At 30.5% G+C, this 24,538-nt stretch overlaps 1 protein-coding gene across 3 annotated transcripts in view; it reads left to right on the forward strand.

The window, feature by feature from the left end:
* The window catches only part of LOC122503861 (dachshund homolog 2-like), a 483,446-nt gene that overhangs the window by 223,169 nt on the left and 235,739 nt on the right, over positions 1-24,538 (forward strand). For all 3 annotated transcript variants that reach the window (XM_043614607.1, XM_043614609.1, XM_043614608.1), the window contains exons 3-4: positions 5,548-5,755; positions 10,380-10,448. In XM_043614607.1, the coding sequence (XP_043470542.1) occupies positions 5,548-5,755; positions 10,380-10,448 (277 nt within the window). The remainder of the gene's footprint in view (positions 1-5,547; positions 5,756-10,379; positions 10,449-24,538) is intronic.

Raw genomic sequence — 24,538 nt, forward strand, 5'->3', positions numbered from 1 at the left:
TATACCTTCCAAGAAAGGTGCTCGAAGCAATTTCGTGTAATATATTATGTGTGTATGACAGTTGAAACTATTGTCATTTGAAGCGAACGTGCCCCCCGGCAATTGTCCAGGTTGTCGTTTTTTTTCTATGTATATATATATATATACCTAAGCGAGAAATAGGTATATATATGAAACTCGGGATAGAGAAGGCGAGTGTGCCTATTCATTATAAATTATCTAAATAGCAGTGATTTCGGCGGACCGGCTGCGGCCGTTTGACGAATAAGTGGCGGGTTCGAGAACTTGCGGTCGTTGGCCAGTGGCTTTCAAAGTCGCAAAGTCCTCATGAAATCATTCATTTGAAAAAGTATCGAGAGTTTTTCTCTTGTGAACCACTGAGACATAGACGGCCCATGACCGACCCTAAAATTGGACTTATTACAACTTATAGAGCGCGATTTGAACGCTCTTCTCTCAATAACATACATTATCCCCAATCCATATGATTTAATGAAATCCCTCTAAACTCTCCACTTAGCTCGAGTTCTTTTCGCGTATATTGTATCATATATATATATATATGAGATGTTTGGTAGGTGCCTCTGTAGGTACGTGCCAAACGTTTACGTTTATGGCTCTTGCGAGCGAAACACCCACATATTATAAAAGCGGTCAGCAAAAATTGCATTTGATGGATCTTCTTCTTCTTCTTTTTTTTAACTATAGAAGAATATGATTAGAAATTCTGATTGCATCCTTTTTTTTTTACCTTCTTGACTACTCCATTTTTGGACTTGATTTCTTTGGGGCGTGTATCGTTTTGCGTTAAGATATCTCATCTCTGACTGGTTGGAATAAATCGCGGATGGGAATGAATTCCTTTAGGAGAAAAAAGAAATGTATATAAACACACTTGTTGAAATAAAAAGAAGAAGAAGAAGAACTTTGGGGCTCTCCAATCACTCTTCGAAAGTCTCAAAAGCCGAAAGCCAAATGCGAGCGATAAAATACAATTAAAGCTAAAGACTGACCCCCCCTGCGCCCCCCCCACTTTTTCTTTTTTCCACTGGCTGATCCCCTCTCCCCCTCACGCCTTGTAAAACCTCCCCCACCCCACCCTGCTAGCTGATGAGGTGACAACCCATAATTATACAAAACCGCTTTCTTGTCTGGCTTGACTGCAGTGGCATGCAGAGAACTCCAAGATGGGGCTTCCATCATCCTACGCGAAACCTCCACCGCATTATCTTCTCCTGTTTTTTCGTCCTTTCTTCTTTTCCCTATAGTCCCGCGATTCTTGTACATATACCTTCACGGTTCTCTGCCCTTAACCAATATCCTGAAGATGGAGAGTTTGCCATCATCACTCAATATAGTTACGCGTTGGATACGTGTCGAGAGTTCAAATTCAACACTCATTTTATAATAAAATTGTTATTTAATAAAATTTTTGACTTTTGATTTTAGTATTCAATTCTTGTTATTATAAAACAAATGAGAGATAAATAAAAATTTGAATAAAAAGAAATATCTTTTTATTCAACCGCTTTGAATTGTTCAAATCTAATTTTATTTTTGTATTCAGCGACCCTAAGAAGCGCCAAATATCTATACGAGTTTTAAGCGAATCGGATGAATTTCTAAAAAAGGCGATTGCCATTTTGAAATTTTGAAAACTACCATCAGATTAGTAATTAGTGACTCCAAAAACCCCAGAGTGACGAGTTTTCAGCGAATCCGATGAATTTTTGAAAAATTCGTCTGCCATATTAAATCCGCCATTTTGAATTTTTGAAAACTGTCACCTTCTAGTGGTAAACTATTCAAAACATAGCTGAAGTAAATTAAAACTTGACGAAAATTTAAAAAAAAAATACACCTGTAATAATTAAACGAAGAAAGGAAGAGAGCTTTTCTTCATCAATTTGGAGCTTTTTTTATTAAATAAGAGCTTTTTCCGAATCAGGAAAGTACTCTGAACTTGTTTAGAATTTATTTTCAATTCAGAAAAAATTTGAATCTTGAAAAATGACGTTGGTCTTGACAATTTTTGAAGTCAAATATTAACTTTCGGCTTTTTTCATAAAATTGGAGCTTTTTTTTATTAAAGAAGAGCTTTTTCTGAAATGCGGAGGTACTCAAAACTTTTTTAAAATTTATTTCGATTTTTCAATTTTTGGAGGCGATTCTTAAATTTAGTCTTTTGTGCATCAAATTGTAGCTTTTTTTTACTAAAAAAAGAGCTTTTTTCGAAATACGTAGGTACTCAGAACTTTTTTTGAATTTATTTCCGATTCAGAAAAAATTTGTGTTTTAAAAATCGACGCTGTTCTTGACAATTTATTTTCGCACAATGTTTAGAGTCGAGTATCAAATTTGGGCTTTTTTCAACAATTTGGAGCTTTTTTTTATTAAAGAAGAGCTTTTTCCGAAATACGTAGGTACTCAAAACTTTTTTAGAATTTATTTTCGATTCAAAAAAAATTTGTGTTTTAAAAAACGACGCTGGTCTCAACAATTTATTTTCACAATGTTTGGAGTCAAATATCAAATATAGGTTTTTTTCATTAAATTGGAGCTTTTTCTGCCATACGGAGGTACTCAAATCTTTTTTAGAATTTATTTCTGATTCAGAAAAGCTTTGTATTCTGAGAAACGAAGCTGTTCTTAATAATTTATTTTCACAATGTTTGGAGTCGAACATCAAATTTGGGTTTTTTTCATTATATTTGAGCTTTTTTTATTAAAGAAAAGCTTTTTCTCAAATAGGGAGGTACTCAAATCTTTTTTAGAATTTATTTCCGATTCAGAAAAAATTTGTGTCTTAAAAATCGACGCTGGTCTTGACAATTTATTTTCACAATGTTTAGAGTCGAATATCAAATTTAGGCTTTTTTCATCAATTTGGAGCTTTTTTTATTAAAGAAGAGCTTTTTTCGAAATACGTAGGTACTCAGAACTTTTTTAGAATTTATTTCCAATTCAGAAAAAATTTGTATTCTGAAAAACGACACTGGTCTTAATAATTTATTTTCACAATATTTGGAGTCGAATATCAAATTTGTGCTTTTTTCATCAAATTGGAGCTTTTGTTTTATTAAAGAAGAGCTTTTTCCGAAACACGTATTATTAAAATTAAAAAAAAATGACGCTGGTCTTGACAATTTATTTTCACAATGTTTAGAGTCGAATATTAAATTTGCGCTGTTTTCATCAAATTAGAGCTTTTTTTATTAAAGAAGAGCTTGTTCCGAGAAACGTTGGTACTCAGAACTTTTTAGAATTTGTTTCCGATTAAAAAAAAATTTGTGTCTTGAAATCGACGCTGGTCTCGACAATTTTTGGAGGCGATTCTCAAATTGCGGCTTTTTCCATTAAATTGGAGCTTTTTTTTATTAAACAAGAGCTTTTTCCGAAACGCAGAGGTACTATGAACTTTTTTAAAATTTATTTTCGATTCAGAAAAAATTTGTATCTTGAAAAAAGACGCTGGTCTTGACAATTTATTTTCACAATGTGTGGAGTCGAATATCAAATTTAAGCTTTTTTCAACCACTTTGAAGCTATATTTTTATTAAAGACGAGCTTTTTTCAAAACACGGAGGTACTCTGAAATTTTTTAAAATTTGTTTCCGATTCAGAAAAAATTTGTGTCTTGAAAAAAGACGCTGGTCGCCCAAGTCGAAAAATCCAATGGAAGTACTTCCTGGAAACTTTTAATTTGTTTTTTGTCTGAATTTGATATCCTTAGAAAAACTGTGAAAGTATAGAACGACTTGAAATTAAGGGTACTTGCATTTGTTCTCTGAATTAGTAAAAATTGATTTGAATTAGTTTTCAAATTAGTAAATTAGTGAAAATTAGTTTGAATTAGTTTTCATTGAATACTTTGAATATAAAGAAGAATTAAACTTCAATAAAATTTGTTCCCTTTCTGTATTTTTTCTTCAAAAATTAGACAGTCTAAAATTTTTTGCTTCTTAGGTACCTTTCTTACCATCTCGTTAAATAACAAATGTTATCATCCTCTTAATCTAAATTCCAAATTTTCTCTCTATTCAAACACACAAAAAACATGATTCAAAACAAATTTTAAAAAATGGTTTCTATAAATCGAGATATAGAATTGAAAAATGACAAAGGCGTGATATCATGTCTGTTTACAGGAGGGAATGTCGTGCCACCAAGTTCGTTCATCGATCAGAAAACGTGTCTTCGCATACATTATCACCGCGAATCTTCTCCTGTTACTTTAGTAGAAGACGATGACAACTCTCGTCATAAGAATGAAAAACAAATCGAATTTGGAATTTTAACTTTGGGAATAATATTCCTAGCACGTGGCATGGCGCAAAGACTTTTTGATTCTACCTTCCCCCCTTTTTTTGTTATACGTTTATTAGATATAGTTTCTCTCTCTCTCTCTCCCTCGACTTTATGCGGATCCATCAACGAAAGCGAAGCTTGCACACGGCTAAGTCGACTGGCAAACACGCGGGTTTTCGAAATCAGCGTGCAGATTATATGCAGAGACTGCGCGCTTTGTGATTGATATTTGGTTAAGCGGCTGGCGATCCATCAAGTCCACAAAAGCGCTCTTTATCCCCGACTCACCGCCCGATTTCACTGAAATCCGGAAACACTACCTCCCGGTCCGCCTATCGACCTTATACTTGTTCTGTCTGAAGAAAGGAAACGTGAGGGGCGCGTCGAAAATTCAATTCCTCCTGGCGTTATCTCAACTTTTTCAATCTTATCGCTGTAAATAATTCCCTTTTTTTTAATCTCTCTCTCTCTTTGATGAACCTTACTGCGGGTTTCTGCATGCATTTCCCGTTTTGCAACTGGATTCCCTATTTAAAAAAAAAAACCAAAGAATTAGTTTGGAAACGAGTTCTATCATCTACAATCTACTCTCTAAATTTAAATTAGTAGCATTTAATTCAATAAGTACATTTATTTTAAACTACAGAATCAGTTTATTTTTTGCAAAATTACTGATCCAATCACTGCTAACTTAAAAGTATCAAATTGTGCTACGAATTAATTTTTACAGAGAAACACTTGTATAGCTAGAGTATAAGACACTAAAGATGACTGTATAATTAAAACAAATAAAATTGAGTCACGATTATGTCCATTTTCGAATAAAAGAACAGAATTATCCATTTTCGGTGAATAATAAATTAATAACCGAGTATCAAGCTGAAAAAGCAGAAAGGTGCAAGAAAGTATATGTAAAATTCACTGATTATAGTGATTAGGAAAAATGTACATGATGTCCAATTAGTGTAAAGGGTACATCATGATAAATCAACTATAGTAGTCAATTATTAATTTTATTATTAATTTCGTTATTAATTTTATTATTAATATGCCATGTCTTTTTTTAAGAAAGGATTTGGTTTTTAATTTTATTATTAATTTTGCTATTAGAAGTAACTTCTGATTTTATGATATATTTGCAGTATTTTCTATCCTAATTTGGAATTTTAAGACAATAGTAGTGATGATAAGCTGATTAAATTGTTTTTAATTGAATTCCTGAATTTTTTTTGTTTACAGACATGCCCCGAATGGAGAAATCACCATTATTGGCGAACGGTTACAATCATCCACCAACGCACCTGACCCAAATGCAGTTCATGCAACTTGGCCATCCAATTGCCGGTCATGCAATTCTGTCATCGGCCAGCTTATCCCAGCAACTTCATTCCCGCGCTGAACAGGGCCTCAAGGTCAATCCGAACATACCCATGGAAGTATTTGCAAGGTAAGTTCTGACATTATTTTCCACTAATGCTAACTAATACAGACTTTGCACTCAATAATATTAATTTAAAAAAAAATAGCAAAAAGTAAAAAAAAAAACTTTAAGCTTACTGTTCAGCTTGAAAACTGAAAAAAGTATCTATCGAAAAATTAAATTTGATGACGATTTTAGTCGATTTGGAAAAATCTCAAAAAATTAATCCGGACTTCCCTGAAATTTTCCTGATTTCCAAAAAAGAAAATTATTTTTCTTCTTACCCTGGTAATAACTTCAATTCTAAATTATTATCAAAATTCAATTATTTTCCAAACTTTTAGTTAAAATTCTTCAAAAATTCGATTATTATTTAAATATAATTTTTAAAAGTAAAACAATAAATTTTTTTAAAATATAAAATTTATTTCAATTAAATTCGACAAAATTTCCAATTATTTGGAAATACAAATAAATATTCTTAATGTTTACGAAATTTTAACTATTCAACAAATTTTAATTAAAATTCTTTCAAAGACTATTTTTTCATAATTTCTACATTAAATTATTCATACTTTATTAATTTTTGTTCAATAAATTTATAAATACTTATTTAAATTTTCTACACTTAAAATTTTAAGTAATTTTAATGTAAAAGCTTTATGAACTTTGACTATTTTTAAGAATCTATGGAATAACGTATTTCATATTCAATTATAATCTAAAATTTTAACTAAAATAGATTTGAAATTAAATTCTTATTAAAAAGTTTTACAGGAATTCAATTATTTAATTATACAAAAATAAATAATTAATAGAATAAATAATTATTTCTTAAAATTGAATACTAAAAAAAATTTTATAAAAATTATTGAAAATAATTGATTTCTTTTGAAGAATTTTAATCAAAGTCTTGAAAAGAATTACATTTTTCGAGAAACTTATTTAAAACTTTATTAAAAATAATTGAATTCTTCCAACGAATTTTATTAAATTTTTTCAAATAATTGAATTTTTGTGAAAATTTTTTTTATTTGCAACAATAAATAATTAAATTCTTGCGATGATTTTCATTATTTCTGAAAATAATTTAATTCTTATAAACAAATATTATTAACATTTTACAAAATTATTAATTTCTTTCAAACAATTCTATTAAAATAATATTAATGAATTTATCGATCGAATTTTATTAAAATATTTTAAATGATAAATTAATATCTTTCGAAAAATATTGTTGATAATTGTATTTCAAACAATTTAATTTCTGTAAAAAAAGTTTATTATTTTTGATATTAATTGAATTCTCTTAAGAAATTTTATAAAAAATAGTAAATATTGAAAATAATTGAATTCTTGCAAAAGATTTTGCAAGAATTTTTGAAAAATTTAATTTGTTCCAAAGAATTTTATAAAAAAAAATTTTGTATTCTTTCTAAGAAGAATTTTAATAAAATTTTTGAAAGTAATTACATTTTTCGAAAAATTTACTTGAAATTTTATTTTAAAAAAATTGAATTCCTGTGAAAAAGCTTATTATTATTATTTTTAAAAATAATTGAATTTTTGCAACGAATTTTATTGAATTCTCTTAAATAATTGAATTTTTTTGTGAAAAATTTTTTATTCGTAAAAATAATTTAATTTAGGCGAAGGTTTTTATTGCAATTTTTGAAAATAATTGAATTTTTTTCAATTATTTTATAAAAATTTAAGAGAATATTTTAATTATTTAGAATAATTTAATTAAAATTGTATTAAAAGTAACTGAATTATCGAGAATGAATTTTATTATTTATAAAAAAAATTAAATTTTTATAAACAAATGTTTTCAACATTTTAGAAAATAATTAATTTCTTTCAAAGAATGTTATTAAAATATTTAAAATAATTGAATTCCTGTGAAAAATTTTCTTCGAAATTGTGTTTCAAATAATAAAATTCCTGCGAAAAATTTTATTATTTTTAATATTGATTGAATTTTATTTTTATTAAATAATTGATGTCTTTTGAAAAATTTTATTAAAATAGTAGATATTGAAAATAATTGAATTCTTACGACAGATTTTATAAAAATTCTTGGAAATAAAGGAATTGTTTCAAAGAATTTTATAAATAAACTTTGAATTCTTTCTAAGAAGAAGTTTTCTTAAATTTCTAAGAATAATTTTTTTATTACAACTATTAGCGGATTCAAAGTAGTTAAAATTTGCGAAAAAAGAAAAAAAATTGCTTCTAGTGTCACAAATTAAAAAAAAAGTAGTCAAATAGTATCTAATCGTAAAAAAAGTATTAAATATTAGGTTTCAGTATAGATAAGCGCGAAGCCTGCTAATATCTTTGAACCCTCGAATGGAATTTTGATAAAATCATTTGCAGATTGTCAAAAACGTCTTCAGTTTTCTGAAGACGAATTTCACTAGGATAAGTCCGGGGTATGTTAGGTTACGGTGGGAAAATTTTTTTTACTAAATGTACTTTTATTAAATACAAATGTATTTTTAAATACACTTTTTAAAACATGTAGGTTTTAAGATTGTTTATATGAAAATATTTTATTTTTTGCCATTTTTAAATTAAGGGTTCAATGTTTAATCGTCAATAAAAGTTCAGAAAAATTGTCTTTTTAATAATTTTTTACAATTCTTTAAAAAAAACAAACGGCATTTTCCGCCGGACTTACCCTACATTTTTTAAGTTATAAATTTTTTTTTTCGTTATCAAAAAACAATGATGGATTTATCATCTGGAGAAATGTGTGTATAAGACAAAATGCTGGATCATTTCAATGGAATGATCGGGGCGATAAATGTTGGGCTTGGCTAAAAAGATTTTAACGACGAAGAGAGAATCGTAAACGTCACAGATTTTATGGTTATTGTAGTGTGTGTATATATGTATTGAGAAATTGGATTTATTTGTTTTAACTTCTTTGTTCAGTCGACGTTAAGGCCTAACAACTGGGCAAAGAAGGGTCGTGTGTAAGTTCAGGGGGCGCTGTTAGGCGAGGCCAAAAGAATACAACTTTAAGAGGATTTCAAGAGACTGCGAAGCCGTGGAAATCCGAGGGGTCTTGGTAGCGCTTGATCTATCTTTCTCTTTTTGCTTCTAAGACTGTTTTCTTACATGTTCCTTGCTCTTGGCTCGTTTACGCGGGTTAGGTTACCTCACTCATGAACGTACACCTCACTCTCTTCGTTTATATTCTTTCACAAGAGGGGAAAAAAAACATCAGGACATGACATGTATATAGTACCAGCAGGACAACTCTTCTCTTGAAGAGCTTCAAATCCTCAACTATAAATCTTTCAACAACTGTATCGCACAATTTATCGATTAGATAATTTAAATTTTTATGATAATGTAGATCTTTTTACCGACTGTGCCTTAAGGGTAGTCTGGAAACTAATAAATGTTTCAATTTTTTACTCGGATTTCCACGGATTTCCTTTTTCCTCATGCGAAAAGATTCGATTTGTTGGAATCGTATTTTTAGTGTCACGCGTGTCTCTATTTGCGTGAAACTACGTGGTACGCGCTTACGTATATAATAATACGAAGAAGGCGGCACCGCACGTTCCGCATTATGATTTCAGCGCTTTGCTTTTAATTAAAATGCAAATCTATCGCTCCAGAGAAGCGAGAGATCGGGAGGTAAGACGGATTACGTCTGGGGGCGCCACGACAAACACCGGAATATGATTAATTCAACGCAACCCCATCCTGCCTCACTAACACACAAATGATGTTGCTATCGTCAAACCCGATTCCGCTTCGCCTTTCCTTTTTGCCGGAGCGATATGTGTGTCCACTTGCTTCTCCTCGTCATCCCTTTCTCGACGCCTCTTACTTACACGGTAAACAACCGAAGGCTTCCTCTGCGCCGACATTAATTTTCAAGAACTACTCAAAAGGATTTGGAGAAATCCTTTGAAATCCCGCATCACCCTTTTTTTCGAAAATTTTCGGCAAAAAAATATTAACGAATTTCCATTTAAGGTAATCAACGTTTCGAGATGAAAAGTCTTTTTTTTCATGTTACTTGTGTAAACGGTCTTAATGATCGTCCTCGAGTTTTTATTATAGATCAATGACACTCATACCCAGCCTCTTGACATTTTTTTAATCAAAGGACTTCAAAGCCTCTCCTCCAGTTGACAGTCTAGTCGAGACGATCGAATCAAAGGATACATCCGAAAGATGAGACTAAATACCGAAGAGATTCTTAATCAACTCTCGTTTCCTCTGCATTACTTCGCATCGTGTAAAGGACCTTAATTACTCATCTACCATATAATCAATGTATTCCCCTCTATTTATCTAATTCTTATCATCACAATCTTTTAAAAAAATGTCTTCTTACTCTGATTACATGAGGAGCGGTCTTATTTTTCAGCAATACTCAATTCCTCAAAGAGGAAGTATTTACCAGTTCCCCTTTCCCTTGGCGAAAAAGCCCAATGGTCTAAGAAAAGTATACTCCTAATTTCGAGATCTTCTGTAGAGGCAACATTTAGTATCATTTAGTATCAAATTAATGAAATAATTTGTTAATCCTGGCAATGACCCCACCCGATCTTTAATGAACAAAATTTATCAAATGATACAAATCTGGGATTTGGTAATCAAGAAATTTCTTTTCCTCTTTCAGGTCCGTTGGTGGTTTAACGTTGGACAACTGCAGGGGACTTTACGAGGACTTCGCTAAACATTACGAAAGGTAAGGAAAAAGAACACGATTGCTATTAATTTTTTTTTCTAATAGCAAATAAAAAACTAGAATTTAAATATCACAGTTGAATTAGAATGGACTTTGGGGAATTGCGATACGGAATTGTTCAGAGGTAAAAAAAATCGGTGCGATTAGTTTAAAAATGCAAAATGGGTGACACACGCAACTGCAGGGAATGACAACGATAGACTTCCGATAAATCAGCATTACCGTCAACATCGAGTTTCCGGTTGCATCGGCGAGTTGAGTCCCGCGTCCTGACGCACTAATTCCAACATGATTTGTATTGTGCGGGGAAACTAACACTATATATAGTCAGGCAACATCCACAATCATCCCCGTCGCATTCTATCCTTCGTGTGCGTCGCGAGTCCCGGGGTTTCCCTCTGATCCTGACCACTTGTCACTTTACGGAACGCAGATCATTGTCGCGACGGGCTCGTCCATCATTCTGGGATTAAATCATTTGAAACACTCTGACACCGGGCTTTACTGCTTTTTTTTAAAACAATTTTTGTTAAATACCCTTTTTTAGGTTCATTTTCTTCTCAATTCTTGCCATTTTAGAGAAATTTATTTTATAAATACAAGTAAAAAGTTGTTTATTATATATCTATAATTAAAAATTAATAGAGTTCTATCTAGAGATTCCTGCACCGACATTTTTAGCCTAGATTTAAACCAAACGGAAGGGGGCAAGTTTTATTCCGGATAAATCGTTTTCTGAATAAAACTTTCCACTCCGTCTTAAGGTTTGAGTCTGGGTTAAAAAGTGTCGGTAAATGCCGGTGCAGAAATCTGTAGATAGATAAAAATATCGTGACAGAACCACTTCGTCACAAAGGTCACAATTAAATTAATTGCAATTAGATGTAGAAGGAGGAAAATAAATCAATAACATAGAGTAGAAAATTGAAATTTGAGTGAGAAATAAGTCGACCCTTAATGCTACCCAGCCCTGTCATTGACGAAGTAAACTTTAACTGTAAAAACATAGTTATCGTTGTTTTTCCATTGAAACGCTACATTTACCAAAGCAAACACATCATTTAACTGAAAAATAACTGAGGGTTAAGATCGTCAAGCACAATAAAGGAACATTATGTTGTATAAAAGTCGAGGCACAGAATGAGTTGGCAAATTCAAAAGTCGAAAAAGCGAAGGGGGTGAAAGTTGACACTTGGGTCAAAATGTAATTTCCAATTCAAAGGCAATGACCACTGGCAAACGTTCTCCTCTCGAGCCTCCTCTCCCTGCTTGCTTTCTCTATTTGCTTTAATACCCCCGCGCTCTGGCTTCGTCAACCGGACAAACGCGTATTGTGATTTCAGCCTTTGACTGGTCGCCGTTCGATGAATCGGCTGAGGGTGGGCAGTACGATATGAGCGAAAGGGGTGCGAAGGGATGGACGAGTGAACACGGTGAATATTCATGCGAAGAGCCCTAGACGAAATCGGACTTGTTGCGACTGACACTGATGTAAACTTTTGTTTATCCGCTCCCCCTCTAACACCACCCACTCTGAATCAATCCCCCCCGCACATTCTCTCTCATTCCGATAGCTGTATTTCCAAAACCCTTAGTCGAAGGGGTATAACCCACTATTTAACTGTGAGTTAAATTCTGATTAATTGTCGGTCCTGGGGGTTATTAATTGTTTGTCCTTTTGATTTTACAAGCAACCGGAAACCCGCGTCAGTTTGAAACGATCCTTTTCCCTTGGTTTTGGGATTCGCTCGGGTTTCTTCACTACTCTAATCCCGATGATTTGTTCTTGTTAATCCAGTCGGAACCCCTTTTCTGCTTGCCTTCCATGTCGTATATACGAAACAGAATCGCGAGCCGGTTATTTATGACGTTTGCCTTTCGCGAGAAGTTCATTTAATTAAAGCTCACGGACAACAGCGGCTTCATTAAATTCGGATTCACGACACCGTGATATCTAAACAAATCGCTGGATAATCGAGGATAATTATTCTTCTCCTGCTTTGTACACAATAAACTCTATAGTTGAGATTGTTGGGGACTTTTACTTTTTTGTTCTTGAAATTGCGAAATTAATTTTTATCATGTAACGATGGGCTAGAATATAGCAATAGCATGCATTGTATAGTACTTGGTACTTTGACCAGAGATTGCTGCAACCAGAATAAGCTGAATTAAATTCCCTGAATTGAGGGGATCCTAACAGAAAGTCATCCCTACGGATGATAGCAGAACAATATGGACTATATCCAGATTGCAAGAAGACTTAATGCCCAATGAAATGGAGAAACAGTTAGTTGCATTCGTATACCGACAATAGCTATAACTATAATAAATTCGTAAAAAATTAGATATTCTCTCCTCGGCGATGAAATTTGTAAATAATTTCAGAACCCGTCATCCGGGGAGAGATTTTCTGTAACTAATATTAATGGCACGTCTCCTTGGCAGAATGGTCGGCATCAATGTACAACTTGGCTTCTAGGCTTTAAAATTACCTAGTCATTCTGGCATAATTCCCGCGCATTGTCGTTTTATCCCCCACCTACCCTATCATCAGCAAACCTTCCATTTTCTCTTATCTATATCACCCTTCGAATCCCGTGGTCTCCCCCCTTCTCTTTTACTTGACAGTTTCTTTGCTTATTCGCTCATCGTGTCCATATTCTCTCTTTTCAAGAATATCATTAATTACCCTCCTCGCGTCAACGTCGTCTTATCGCAAAAGACATCTGCCTTCCTCGCTGGAAAATAATATTCATAAAATTTGATCATTATTTTTAATCGATGCTTAATGTTTCAAATCTTTAGTACTGCATAATGAAGCATTAGGATCAACAAACTTTACATCTTTTATTAATCCTTTTATTCATCTAATGATTAATAAAAGATGAAAAGATTGTTGATCCTAATGTCTATAATTGTTCAAGTTATCGAACGTATTCCCCAAAAAGAAAAATACTTCGAATGAGAGAAAAAAAGGGAAAGTTTGGAATAACAGTGTGAAGAGATGTGAATACTAAAAATTTATTCGGCATGGTGGCTTATAGTACAGTAACACGGGAAATGCAGTTAATTTCATTCGGCGATCGCCCGTTTGATAACGCGGCAAACGGAGTCTACTATCAGCCGCGACGCTAATTGCGTTCAAACGAACTGTCGGCACTGACACGCACACCTTAGCATAACACGCTACATTTAAAACCTACGTGGACTCATGTTTATACGCTTGAGCTCAAGCCGTGAAGCAAATTCTCAACCTCGCGTACCTTCATTTGCTTTATGATTAATATACAACAAGTATTCGACTTCAACTTGTCAGCATTCAAAATGTGATTTAGTCTTCACCATCATTCCTTATCGCGGGGGCATACAAAATTTCCAGTGGAATAAAGTTATGAATCCGAAAATAATTTCTTTATATTCCTTTACGTGCTGATCATTAAGAACAATTCTGTTTTTTGATAATGAAAGTTCAAAAAATGGTCAAAATTCACAAATTTTTCTGTTGACGTTATAACCGTAATTGCTAATAATTCATGTTCATGTTCTTTAAAATTTTTCGTTTTGGATATGAGAAAGCACTTGTTACAAATTTTTGAAACGAACACATTATTAATTTTTTTTATTATTAATTACGAGGATATGGATTAACGCGTTAAATAATTTACAGATTCCTTTATCGACATTTACCGACTCTTTTTAGCCCAGACTCAAACCTTAAGGTGGGGGGGCAAGTTTTATTCAAAATACAATTTGGAAGCTTAAATAAATTGTTTAAAAAAATTTAATGTAAGATAACAAATCAAGAGACTAGATAACGAAAGAGTTGAATAATAAAAAAATAATTAAGGTTTTATTGTTGACAAGAATGTAGCTATAAATAGATAAAAAGGAAGAGTTCTATCTACAGATTCCTGTACCGACATTTACCGACATTCTTTAGCCCAGACTCAAACCTTAAAGTGATGGTCAAGTTTTATTCAAAATACCATTTGGAACCCTAAATAAATTGTTTAAACAAATTTAATGTAAAGTAATATATCAAGAGACTGAATAACAAAAGAGTTGAATAATAAGTTAAAAATTAAGGTTATATTGTTGACAAGAATGTAGCTACAAGTAGATATACAGGAAGAGTTCTATCTACAGATTTCTGCACCGACATTTACCGACATTCTTTAGCCCAGACTTAAACCTTAAGGTAGGACAAGATTTATTCAAGAAAAAATATTCGAAGTCTTGATAAATTATTTTAAAAAATTGCGAGATTTATTATAAAGTAACAAAAGCAACAATATGAAGAATAGATTGTCAGAATTTAAAAGACGTAAAGAAATAATGGAAGAATTCAGCTATTGTCAATCAGTCAATAGAGAAATTTAAACATAGTTATTAGGCCTACACTATTTTCTTTTTCAACTCGGTTAATTATAACATTTGGTATACACCAAAAATCTGCTTACTCTCAATTTCTTTCCTCTTCCCGAAAAAAAAAGAAAATTATTCAGACAGGGATAATATTAGCCCCCAAAGTTTTTGTTTAGCCTACAATGTAGACACGTTTGTTACAATTTTCACAATCCATATAATTATCGTACACTTTGTATAGAACCATATTCAACACAACAAAGTAGTGTTTTTATTAAGAAAAAAACAAATCGATTCAATATTTAATGAATCCCTTCACGCAATTCGCAAATTAACTCTCTAGGATTTTATTTTTTGAATGTAAATTTTTGTGTTAAAATTTATCCCTGATCGATTATGCAAAATATGTCGTGACCAGTGGACATCACATGCAACAGGCCTAAAAAAAATCTTTTTTCTTTTTGTCGAAGAAGATTGAAAGGAATTTTCCAAACTTTTATATGTATATATGTATACCCTTAATAAGTGAGGTCGTTTTTTGCGTATTGCAAAATGCTTTGTCTGGACTTGTGCCCTGTCAAAAAGAGGACGATTCGCGTGCTCGACGATCATTTTATGATTTATCGCGCGACAAGGGTGCCAAACGGTCCAATGAGGCCTAGAAACCTTCCTCGAAACGATTATTATCATCATCATTATCATCATCATCATCATAATTTTTTTTCAAAACATTTAGTCTATCCTTTTGTGATTATCTTTTCGAGGAAGTAGAGGTATTTTGTCTACGATTCTCTTACGTCATAATTGATCATTGATTGGTGCAGATGAATTAAGGATGATCCGTATTGTGTGCACGTTAATTGTCATCGGAATTTTTGGGAAGTATATATAAGAAAATTACTTTATTAGAATTTAATTTAAATTAAAAGAAACAATTCTTTGAAGGATAAAAAAATAGTTTGGGAAGATAATTAAACTTGACAAATTTTGAATCGTTTTTCATTTCGACTGAAGATTGTGGTGATTGAATTTTAGATTAGTCTTTTCTTTTGTATAGTCCCTCGCGTTAAATCAGAGCGATTGGAAGAAGTCTGCGGGGCAATAGCGCGGGACAGATTAATGTTCGTGGCTAATGAAAAGTGATATAAAACCAGGACCAGTAGCCCGGGCGGCTTCGTGAGGTGAGCGTTAACGCACTTGTTACATCAACGGTAAATCTTTCAACTCGTAAACTTCTCTCAGGGTGCAAGCCCAACGACTTGCCTCCCAGCATCACGACAGGGCGTCCTAGTTCATCTTTGCAACACTGTTTATTTTCTTCCTTTTAGCGCCAACAATAGACGATAGCCTTGTGTATTACCTTGCAGCACACAACATCCTCTAAGCGCCACCTGAAAATCCCATCTCCTTTTCTCATTTTGCACATTATTTTTCTATATTCCCACATTTTTTTCTGCCATTTCTAGATAGACTGAAAATATTTTCCACAATGTTTCTTATCGTAAATATTTTTATTTGACTGTATTTAAATTTTACTTAACTTTACTTAATTTCAATCTAAATTAGTAACATGTTACTAAAACGAATTTTTTAATTAATTTATTATAAGAAAAAGCTGAATAGTATTTAGGCCTTTTCAGTGTAAAATAATTAATAATTGATCGTAAAATGGTACTTGTAGTCAGGGTTGGACCTTTATATAGTCAAGGTTGGACCCCCTTTAAATATGAATTTGACTACATTTTTTAAAAATGTTTATCACTTTTTTAATTTAAGAAAAATAAATTTACGATGTTATTAAATGAAATAAATAATAATACTGAATAAAATAATAAAAAAAATATAAATAAAAACAAAATTCCAAAGGTGGTCCAACCCTTAGTATGTTCCCGTACAATTTGACTACATTTTTTTTATGTTTATCACTTTTTGAACTTTAGACAAATAAATTTACGACTTTATTAAATAAAATAAATAATAATATTAAATAAAATAATTAAAAAATATAAATAAAAACAAAATTCAAAATGTGGCCCAACCCTGACTATTTTTCCTTACAATTTATGCTTATCAGATATTTTCATTATTAAATTAAAAAAAAATAATAATAATAATTTATTTATTTATTTAAAAAATCAGATTTTTCTAAAAAATTGTGATTAAAAATCAAGAAATTAATCACATTTTTTTAAAAACATTTTAAAATTTAATACAAAATTAAAAATTTTATAAAAATACTTGCAGTTTTGTTAAATAATTTTCGAATTCTTTTTTGAAAGTAAATAAAAAAAATCCTGAGTAATTTCAATTTGACAAATAAATTTTTTTTATAAAGCTTTTTGACTTTTATGTAAAAAATGAAATTATTAATTATTATAATATTTAAAAAATTGTAATTTTTTCTGAAAGAAGGAAAAAAATTTGTAGAATTTCTCTTTCTCAATTCAAAACTTGGAGCGACAAAGTAAAATAAGTTAATAAATAAAATCAATAATTAATTCAGAATAATTATGAATTAATGCTTATTAAAAACCTGATATTGAGAATTTGTTAAAAAAAGATGAGAAAGAAGTAAAAATTATGCAAAAAAATACTAAACAATTGAATTAAAAAAAATATGATTGAAAAATTAAAATTATGAAAATTTTTTCTGATTATTTCATAAAATACTTTTGATATTATCAGTTTTATTTTCAATTAAAAATTGTAATTGACAAATCGAATTTAAAAGAAAATTTTTCCTTTATTTTTATTTCGAAATCACTCTTCTAAAATTCTCAGTTTTAATTTCAAAATTAAAAATTGTAATTTACAAATCGAATCATTCTAAAAAAATTTCTTTATTTTTAAAAATAATGAAGATTTAGTTAAAAAATTGTATTTTAGAATATAAATCGTCCAAATTTATGTCTTTTTTCTAAAAAAAAAGAAGAAAATTATAATTTTGTATAAAACTTGTGATTATGAAATCGAAAGTATTAAACTTATTTCTATTAATTTCTAAAAAAAAGTTATTGCGTTAAAAAAATATTTATAGAAATATTTTTCCATAAGAAACTAAAAATGTTGTAACAAAAAAATATGATTGACAAATCAAAATTATGACAATTTTTTTTCTTTACATTACAAAATTTTTTTTAGAACTCTCAATTTTATTATTATTTATTTCTATAATTTAGAAACTTTGATTGATAAAATCAATTTATAAAAAAATTCTCCTTTTTTTCAAAAAGAAAGTAATTGAAAAATAGAAAGGGTGCATATTAATTTCTTCAAGAAAGGCTGAGAATTTTCTATGCAAAAATTGTGATAAAAATATAGGAATTATACAAATTGTTCTTTTTTTTTTTAACAGAAACATAATTTTGTTAACGAAATTGTTATTGAGAAATTAAAAATCTGAAAAATGGGTACGGGGAAAAAATTTTATTCCAAAATTTAACAAATAGATTTGCGCTATTTGATTTTTGCTACAAAATTAAAAACTTTAAGGCCCTTTTTCAATCATGCTTTTGTGACAAAATTTTTTGTTTCTTATGGTAAAAATATTTCTTCTATTTTTCTAAATTAAGGAAAACATATCTATATAATTATTTCCCCCAAACTCCCAAAGTAACAGTTTTGAAATAATTTGATTTGAATTCAATTGTCCGACATATTGGATCCGCCATTTTGTATTTTTAAGAACCGCCATCGAGATTCGTAATCAGCGACCCCCAAACGCGCGTATTTTTGGTCGATTACATCCTTTTCACTGGCAACTTAATTGAAACCATATTGTTTGTGGAAGTAATGCGATATTAACGAGGTAAACTTGTCTAAGAGAGTGACAGTTGAGAATTAAAAGATAACAAGGTGAGATTTTTATTTTTAGCGAATGAGAATAGGAAATAAAAGGAGAGTGAGAGTGAGAGAGAGAGAGAGTGGGTGTGAATAAAGAAAAAAAGAGTGTCGGTAATAAAAAAAAAGAGTGGGTAAAAATTTGACGTTTCCGGATGATTTGCGGTGTGACGACTCTAACGAGAAAGGGAGGAAGAGTCGACAAGCAAATTATGCGAGAAGCTATATATATATATACGAAGGAAAGTCTTGTTGTGCCAGTGTGCATTATTAGAGCACGTCACTTTAGTAACAAGGCGTCGAGTAAACTTGGGCACGCGACGTGGCAGCAAATGTCTTATAGCTTTTACGCCTCTTTATATATGAGTCAAAAATTCAAGCAGAGCTCTCTCATCTTACACGAAGTGACAAAACGATAATTAATTAGGAAACACAAAAACCTAGTTTAATTTTCCAAAAATCCAAAGCTCCACCCATAAGACATAATTAATGTACCATAAAATTGTCTCAAACTTATCAGCACGTTAGGTTCATCTCCTCATTATTTTCATAGTTTTACTGACACTATTATAATTTTTTCAACTTATTTTCCAGTTCCGTGCCTTAATGAGCTTTAAGAAATGAATAGATGTAAATTTTCAACTAAAATTACACGATACACTTGTTTTTATCATGTTTATCTCGTGATTATTATTACTCCTAAAGTCTTATCAAGATGGCTTCCTTATTTCCATTAATGCAAATTATCATTCTTGAAGGAATAATCACCTTGAGATTATATCAAAGTTGTATAGGAAGAGAAGAAGCGGACCATATATAGAGAGAAAGAGAGAGAGGTACGAAATAGATGTCTCGGTAGAATTTAATTACGGCAGGTCGGTGTCTAGCTCTAAATCAAAGAAGACGCTTTTCTTAGACGTGAATGAGAGAGAGAAAGAGTGAGAGAGGGAATTTTCTCTTGTTCACATACGTCTTCTGTTCTCTTAGGTTTTTGGTCTGAATCTTTCGCGATGAGCTTGGGTGTATCCTGACTCGTAGTATTGTGGTGGCTAAGATATATTGTTATTAAATGGTCCCCCTTCGACGCAACGCACACGCCAGTATATTACTTGGGGGTCTTCTCGCCTGTCGCTATATACATGGGGCCAACTCTCTTATTTATACCTGCGCGACACGCGATTCTTCGCGAACCTCTCTCTCTCTCTCTCTCTCCTGGCGTCTACTTTCCTTTTGCGAATATGGTACTTAAGACTCGTCGGGAGGTCCTCTCGCGTTCTGAGGACGATCGATCCTTCAAGATTAATCACTGCCAATTATCCGTTTATATTCCTTCATTCAGGGACTAATCATCATTCTCTAGACAATCGAATGAAATTTCTTTTGTTTTTAATATTCGGATGAAATTTTGGCTATTATTATACTGTATTGGAAATTAGGAACTGTTGAATTGAGGTTGCAAAATTAGAGGTTCAGATGGGGGTTAAGTGCAAATTAGGTCAGATGTCCTTTCACTTAGCAGCGAAACTTGCAGGGTCACTAGCAGCAATATTGACAACATTTCCTCGTGAAATAGAAACTTTCTCCTTCGAGCTTTCTTCCTCTGGTGAGAAAATTTAGTAGACAAGTGGTCCAGCCAAATGGAAATACTCCTAATTTCTCTTTGCGACAAAGTTTTTCTCCGATTCGCCCCAAATCCTATTTTAGGATTAAGAACTCGTCCTATATATGCAGGGTTGCCACGGTTTTGCTCATTACAAATTCCCTGACTTTTCCTGGTTTTCCAGGTTAAAAAACGGAATTTTTCCAGATTTTTAAAACTACATTTTGTATGTTACAAAATTTAATAATTAGTCATTATAATTTTTCCGTAAGAATTAAGATTTTCAAAACATTCAAATTCAAACCTTTCTAAAATTAAATAATTTATAAAAAAATTGTTATAAAACATGAAAAAATCGATCACTCCGAGTCTTCGACTCGGAGCAATCAGTGTCTTCATGTTTTATAATAATTAAAAATGACCGACTGATAAAATCATTATTTTATATTATAAGAATATTGTTACTCTAACATCTTCAAAATTATTTTCATCATTTCAATTCAATTATTATTTTTAAAAATTTTTAACTAAAATTCTTCTTCAAATTAATTATTTGAAACCTTTTCAAAATTGAATTATTTCTAAAAATTCAAGCTATAATACTTTTTCTATAAATTTGAATTTGTAAAAATGTTTTCTAAATAATTGGAATTAGTGACTGACTTTTTGCTTTTGAATTAGTAAATTTTACCATTAAATTAGTGGAAACGACTATTTATTAGTAAAATCTGCTAATTGAAAAGCAAGTTAAGTCAGTCACTAATTCAAAATAGAAAACATTTTTACTAATTCAAATTTAGAGAGTTGAATATTCAATTATTATCTAAAATTTTAACTGACATTCATATTTAAATCAATTTTTATTAAAAAATTCTACGAGAATTCAATTATTTAAATACAAAAGTAAATAATTTATTGAAGAATTAAATGTTTTTTAAAATTCAACTCTCATAAAGAGTTTTATCAACAAATTTTAAAAATGGTATTTAAAATTCTTTTGACGAATTTTAATAACATTTTTAAGAATAATTTCATTTTTCGAGAAATTAAATTAAAATTGTATTAAAAATAATTGAATCTCTGTAAAAAATTTGATTGAATTGAGAAAAGCTTTTAAAATAATTGAAATTTTGACAAAAATTTTATTAACATTTTTGAAACATTTTTGAAAATAATTGAATTTTGGAGAAAAATTATTATTATTTATAAAGATAAATGAAATTTTGAAGAGAATTTTTTTAAATTTTTAACCGTAATTGAATTTTTGCGAAGAATTTTGTTATTTATGAATTACGAAGATAATTAAATTCTTTCGAAGAATTGTATTAAATTTTTTGAAAATTATATCATTTTTGCACAATTTTTGTTATTTTGAAGATAATAAAATTCTTGATAAGAATTTTGTTAAAACTTTTGCAAATAATTGAATTCTTGGAAACATAATATTAAAATTTTTAAGAAGAATTGATTTATTTTACAGAATTTTTTTTAGAACTTTTCAAAATAATTAAATTATTTCAAATAATTTAATTGAAATTGTATTGTAAAATGATTGAATTTTATTAAATTAGAAGAATTTTATTAAATTTTTTGAAAATTATTGAATTTTTGGAAAGAATTTTGTTATTTCCAAGATAATTGAATTCTTGATAAGAATTTTGTTACAACTTTTGCAAATAATTGAATTTTTGGAATAATTTAATTAAAATTTTTAAGAAGAATTGATTTGTTTTGAAGACTCTTATTAAAGAACTTTTAAAAATAATTAAATTATTTCAAAAAATTTAATTAAAATTGTATTGGAAATAATTTCATTCTTGAGAAGATTTTTAACAACAAATTCTTAAATAATTGAATTCTTTTAACGAATTTAAATAAAAATTTTAAGATGATGAACTCGATTAAAATTGTATTAAAAATAATTGAATCTCTGTAAAAAATTTGATTGAATTTAGAAAAACTTTTTAAATAATTGAAATATTGACAAAAATTTTATTAACATTTTTGAAACATTTTTGAGAATAATTGAATTTTGATGAAAAATTTTATTATTTATAAAGATAGATGAAATTTTAAAAGAGAATTTTTTTAAAACTTTTAACGGTAATTGAATTTCTGCGAAGAATTTTGATATTTATGAATTACGAAGATAATTGAATTCTTTCGAAGAATTTTATTAAATTTTTTTAAACTAATTGAATGTCTGGAAAAAATTTTGTTATTTCTAAGATAATTGAATTCTTGATAAGAATTTTGTTACAAAACCTTTGCAAATAATTAAATTTTTGGAATAATTTTATTAAAATTTTTAAGAAGAATTGATTTGTTTTAAAGATTTTTATTAAGAACTTTTAAAAATAATTAAATTATTTTAAAACATTTAATTAAAATTGTATTGAAAATAATAACATTCTTGAGGAGATTTTTAACAACAAATTCTTAAATAATTAAATTCCTTTGACGAATTTAAATAAAAGTTTTAAGAATAATTGCATTTTTCGATGAACTCGATGAAAATTGTATTAAAAATTCTGCGATGAGTATTATTAATTATAAAAATAATTGAATTATATAAAAATTGAATTAATTTTGAAATATTTAAGAATAATTAGATTTCAAGAATAAGTGCAATAACTTTAGAAAATAATAATTTTCCAGGATTCCGATCAAAATTCCCTGACTTTTTCAGGTTTTCCAGGTTGCGTGGCAACCTTGCTTTTGCATTTATTTTCATTTTATTTCATCCGTAAGTTACTTATACTAATAAAAAACTAAGAAAAAATTTTTTTCCTGTAAAATCTCAATTGTTGACTAATCACAATTTTAACGTCCACTTTTCATTAGCCGCGGAGTTTCAGCTTATAGTTGTGTGGGGGGGGGGGATTTATGGAATACATGGACTATGTAAATTGAAGAGGTTACACGATTTTACATATTTCAACAGGAGAATGAGAAGTAGAATGCCGTTGGGTGAGAACGGATGGAGGGTTTGGTGGCACAGCACTTGAAAAGTGCAGTCCTTGCGTTTTGCTATGGAGTGCTTTATGGAAAGTTTTAGAATTGTAGATTCCCTCCTAGCGACCGCAATTTATGATAACCGTTGGTGCGTAATGCGCGCGTGTGTGTGTGCCACGGACATTTGCGCCTCTCTCTTTTTCACAAACAAAAAAAAAACCCAGAGATATTATTTAAATTCTTTTAAATTTCTTCTCGCGAAATCTTTCCACAATGTAACTTTACCCTTAGTTTTCAAATTCACTATGGCAGACAAAAAAAAAGAGAGAGGGCGTCTTCTCTTGAAAGAATATAATATAACGTTCCTAGGTGTTGTCGATGTCAAAAACATTTTAGAATTGTGATGGATAGAGAACGTTTGGGGGGGAACCGAGATAAATTCGCGCTTGAGAGTTGCTATTGGATTTCAATTGGAAAACGATTATTCTTTTCGAGTGACCAATCCCCCTCTGTTTCAGATTTAGAGATCGTTTGTCACACACTGGAAAAAAAAGTTCTTCTCCTCTCGAGGTTCCTGTCATCAACAGAGGAAAAGTCTAAACATCCGATATTCTTTACAATGTGCATTTTTTGGAGCTATTGCTCTAAAAGTTTGGTAGAGAGATTCTTTTTTTTGTTGAAATGAAATAAATTATTTTGATTCTATATATTGTGTGTGGTTTGAGAATGTGGAAAGTTTGACCCTGGAGGGTAAACGCGTATTTGCTAAAGGGTCGCTGATAACACGCGGCCGATTGTGTACGCACCTAGCTATCCACCTGAATCGGAGAGGCCAGCACACGCAAACGCATCACTCCCCCTATTCCAAAAAAGGGAGGCGCCGTGTATGGACACTGCAAATATTAGTTCATTACCAAAAGTGCTAGTGAAACCCTCCCCATAGGTTCTCGTCAGTACGTTTATTTAATGGCACCACTGTGTTTCGACTGCCATTCAATTAACGGTTGTTTTTCTTAACAAGGTTTGCGCTTCCGGCCATGAGCCCATTTCCGGAACCTACTACAAAAAAGTCATCTTTCGTAATTAAATTGTTTTTTTTCTAGTTTCATTGAAACATTTTAATTCAATTTCTATAAATTTTTTTTTGTCCCCTTTCCACTCAACAATTTATTCTCTAAATGTTTTTATGCATGAAAGCAGAAAAAAAAGTGGATTCAAATTTGCTGAAACAGAGTTAATGTTTTTTATTTTCCTTTCGTAGCCCTTTCAACACGATTTACAAACGACAAACTACTGGTTATTTCGTAGCAAACGCTGAACAAACAAG

This window comes from Leptopilina heterotoma, unplaced genomic scaffold, assembly GCF_015476425.1.
Source record: "Leptopilina heterotoma isolate Lh14 unplaced genomic scaffold, ASM1547642v1 Lhet_270, whole genome shotgun sequence".
Classification (NCBI taxonomy): Eukaryota; Metazoa; Arthropoda; class Insecta; order Hymenoptera; family Figitidae; genus Leptopilina; species Leptopilina heterotoma.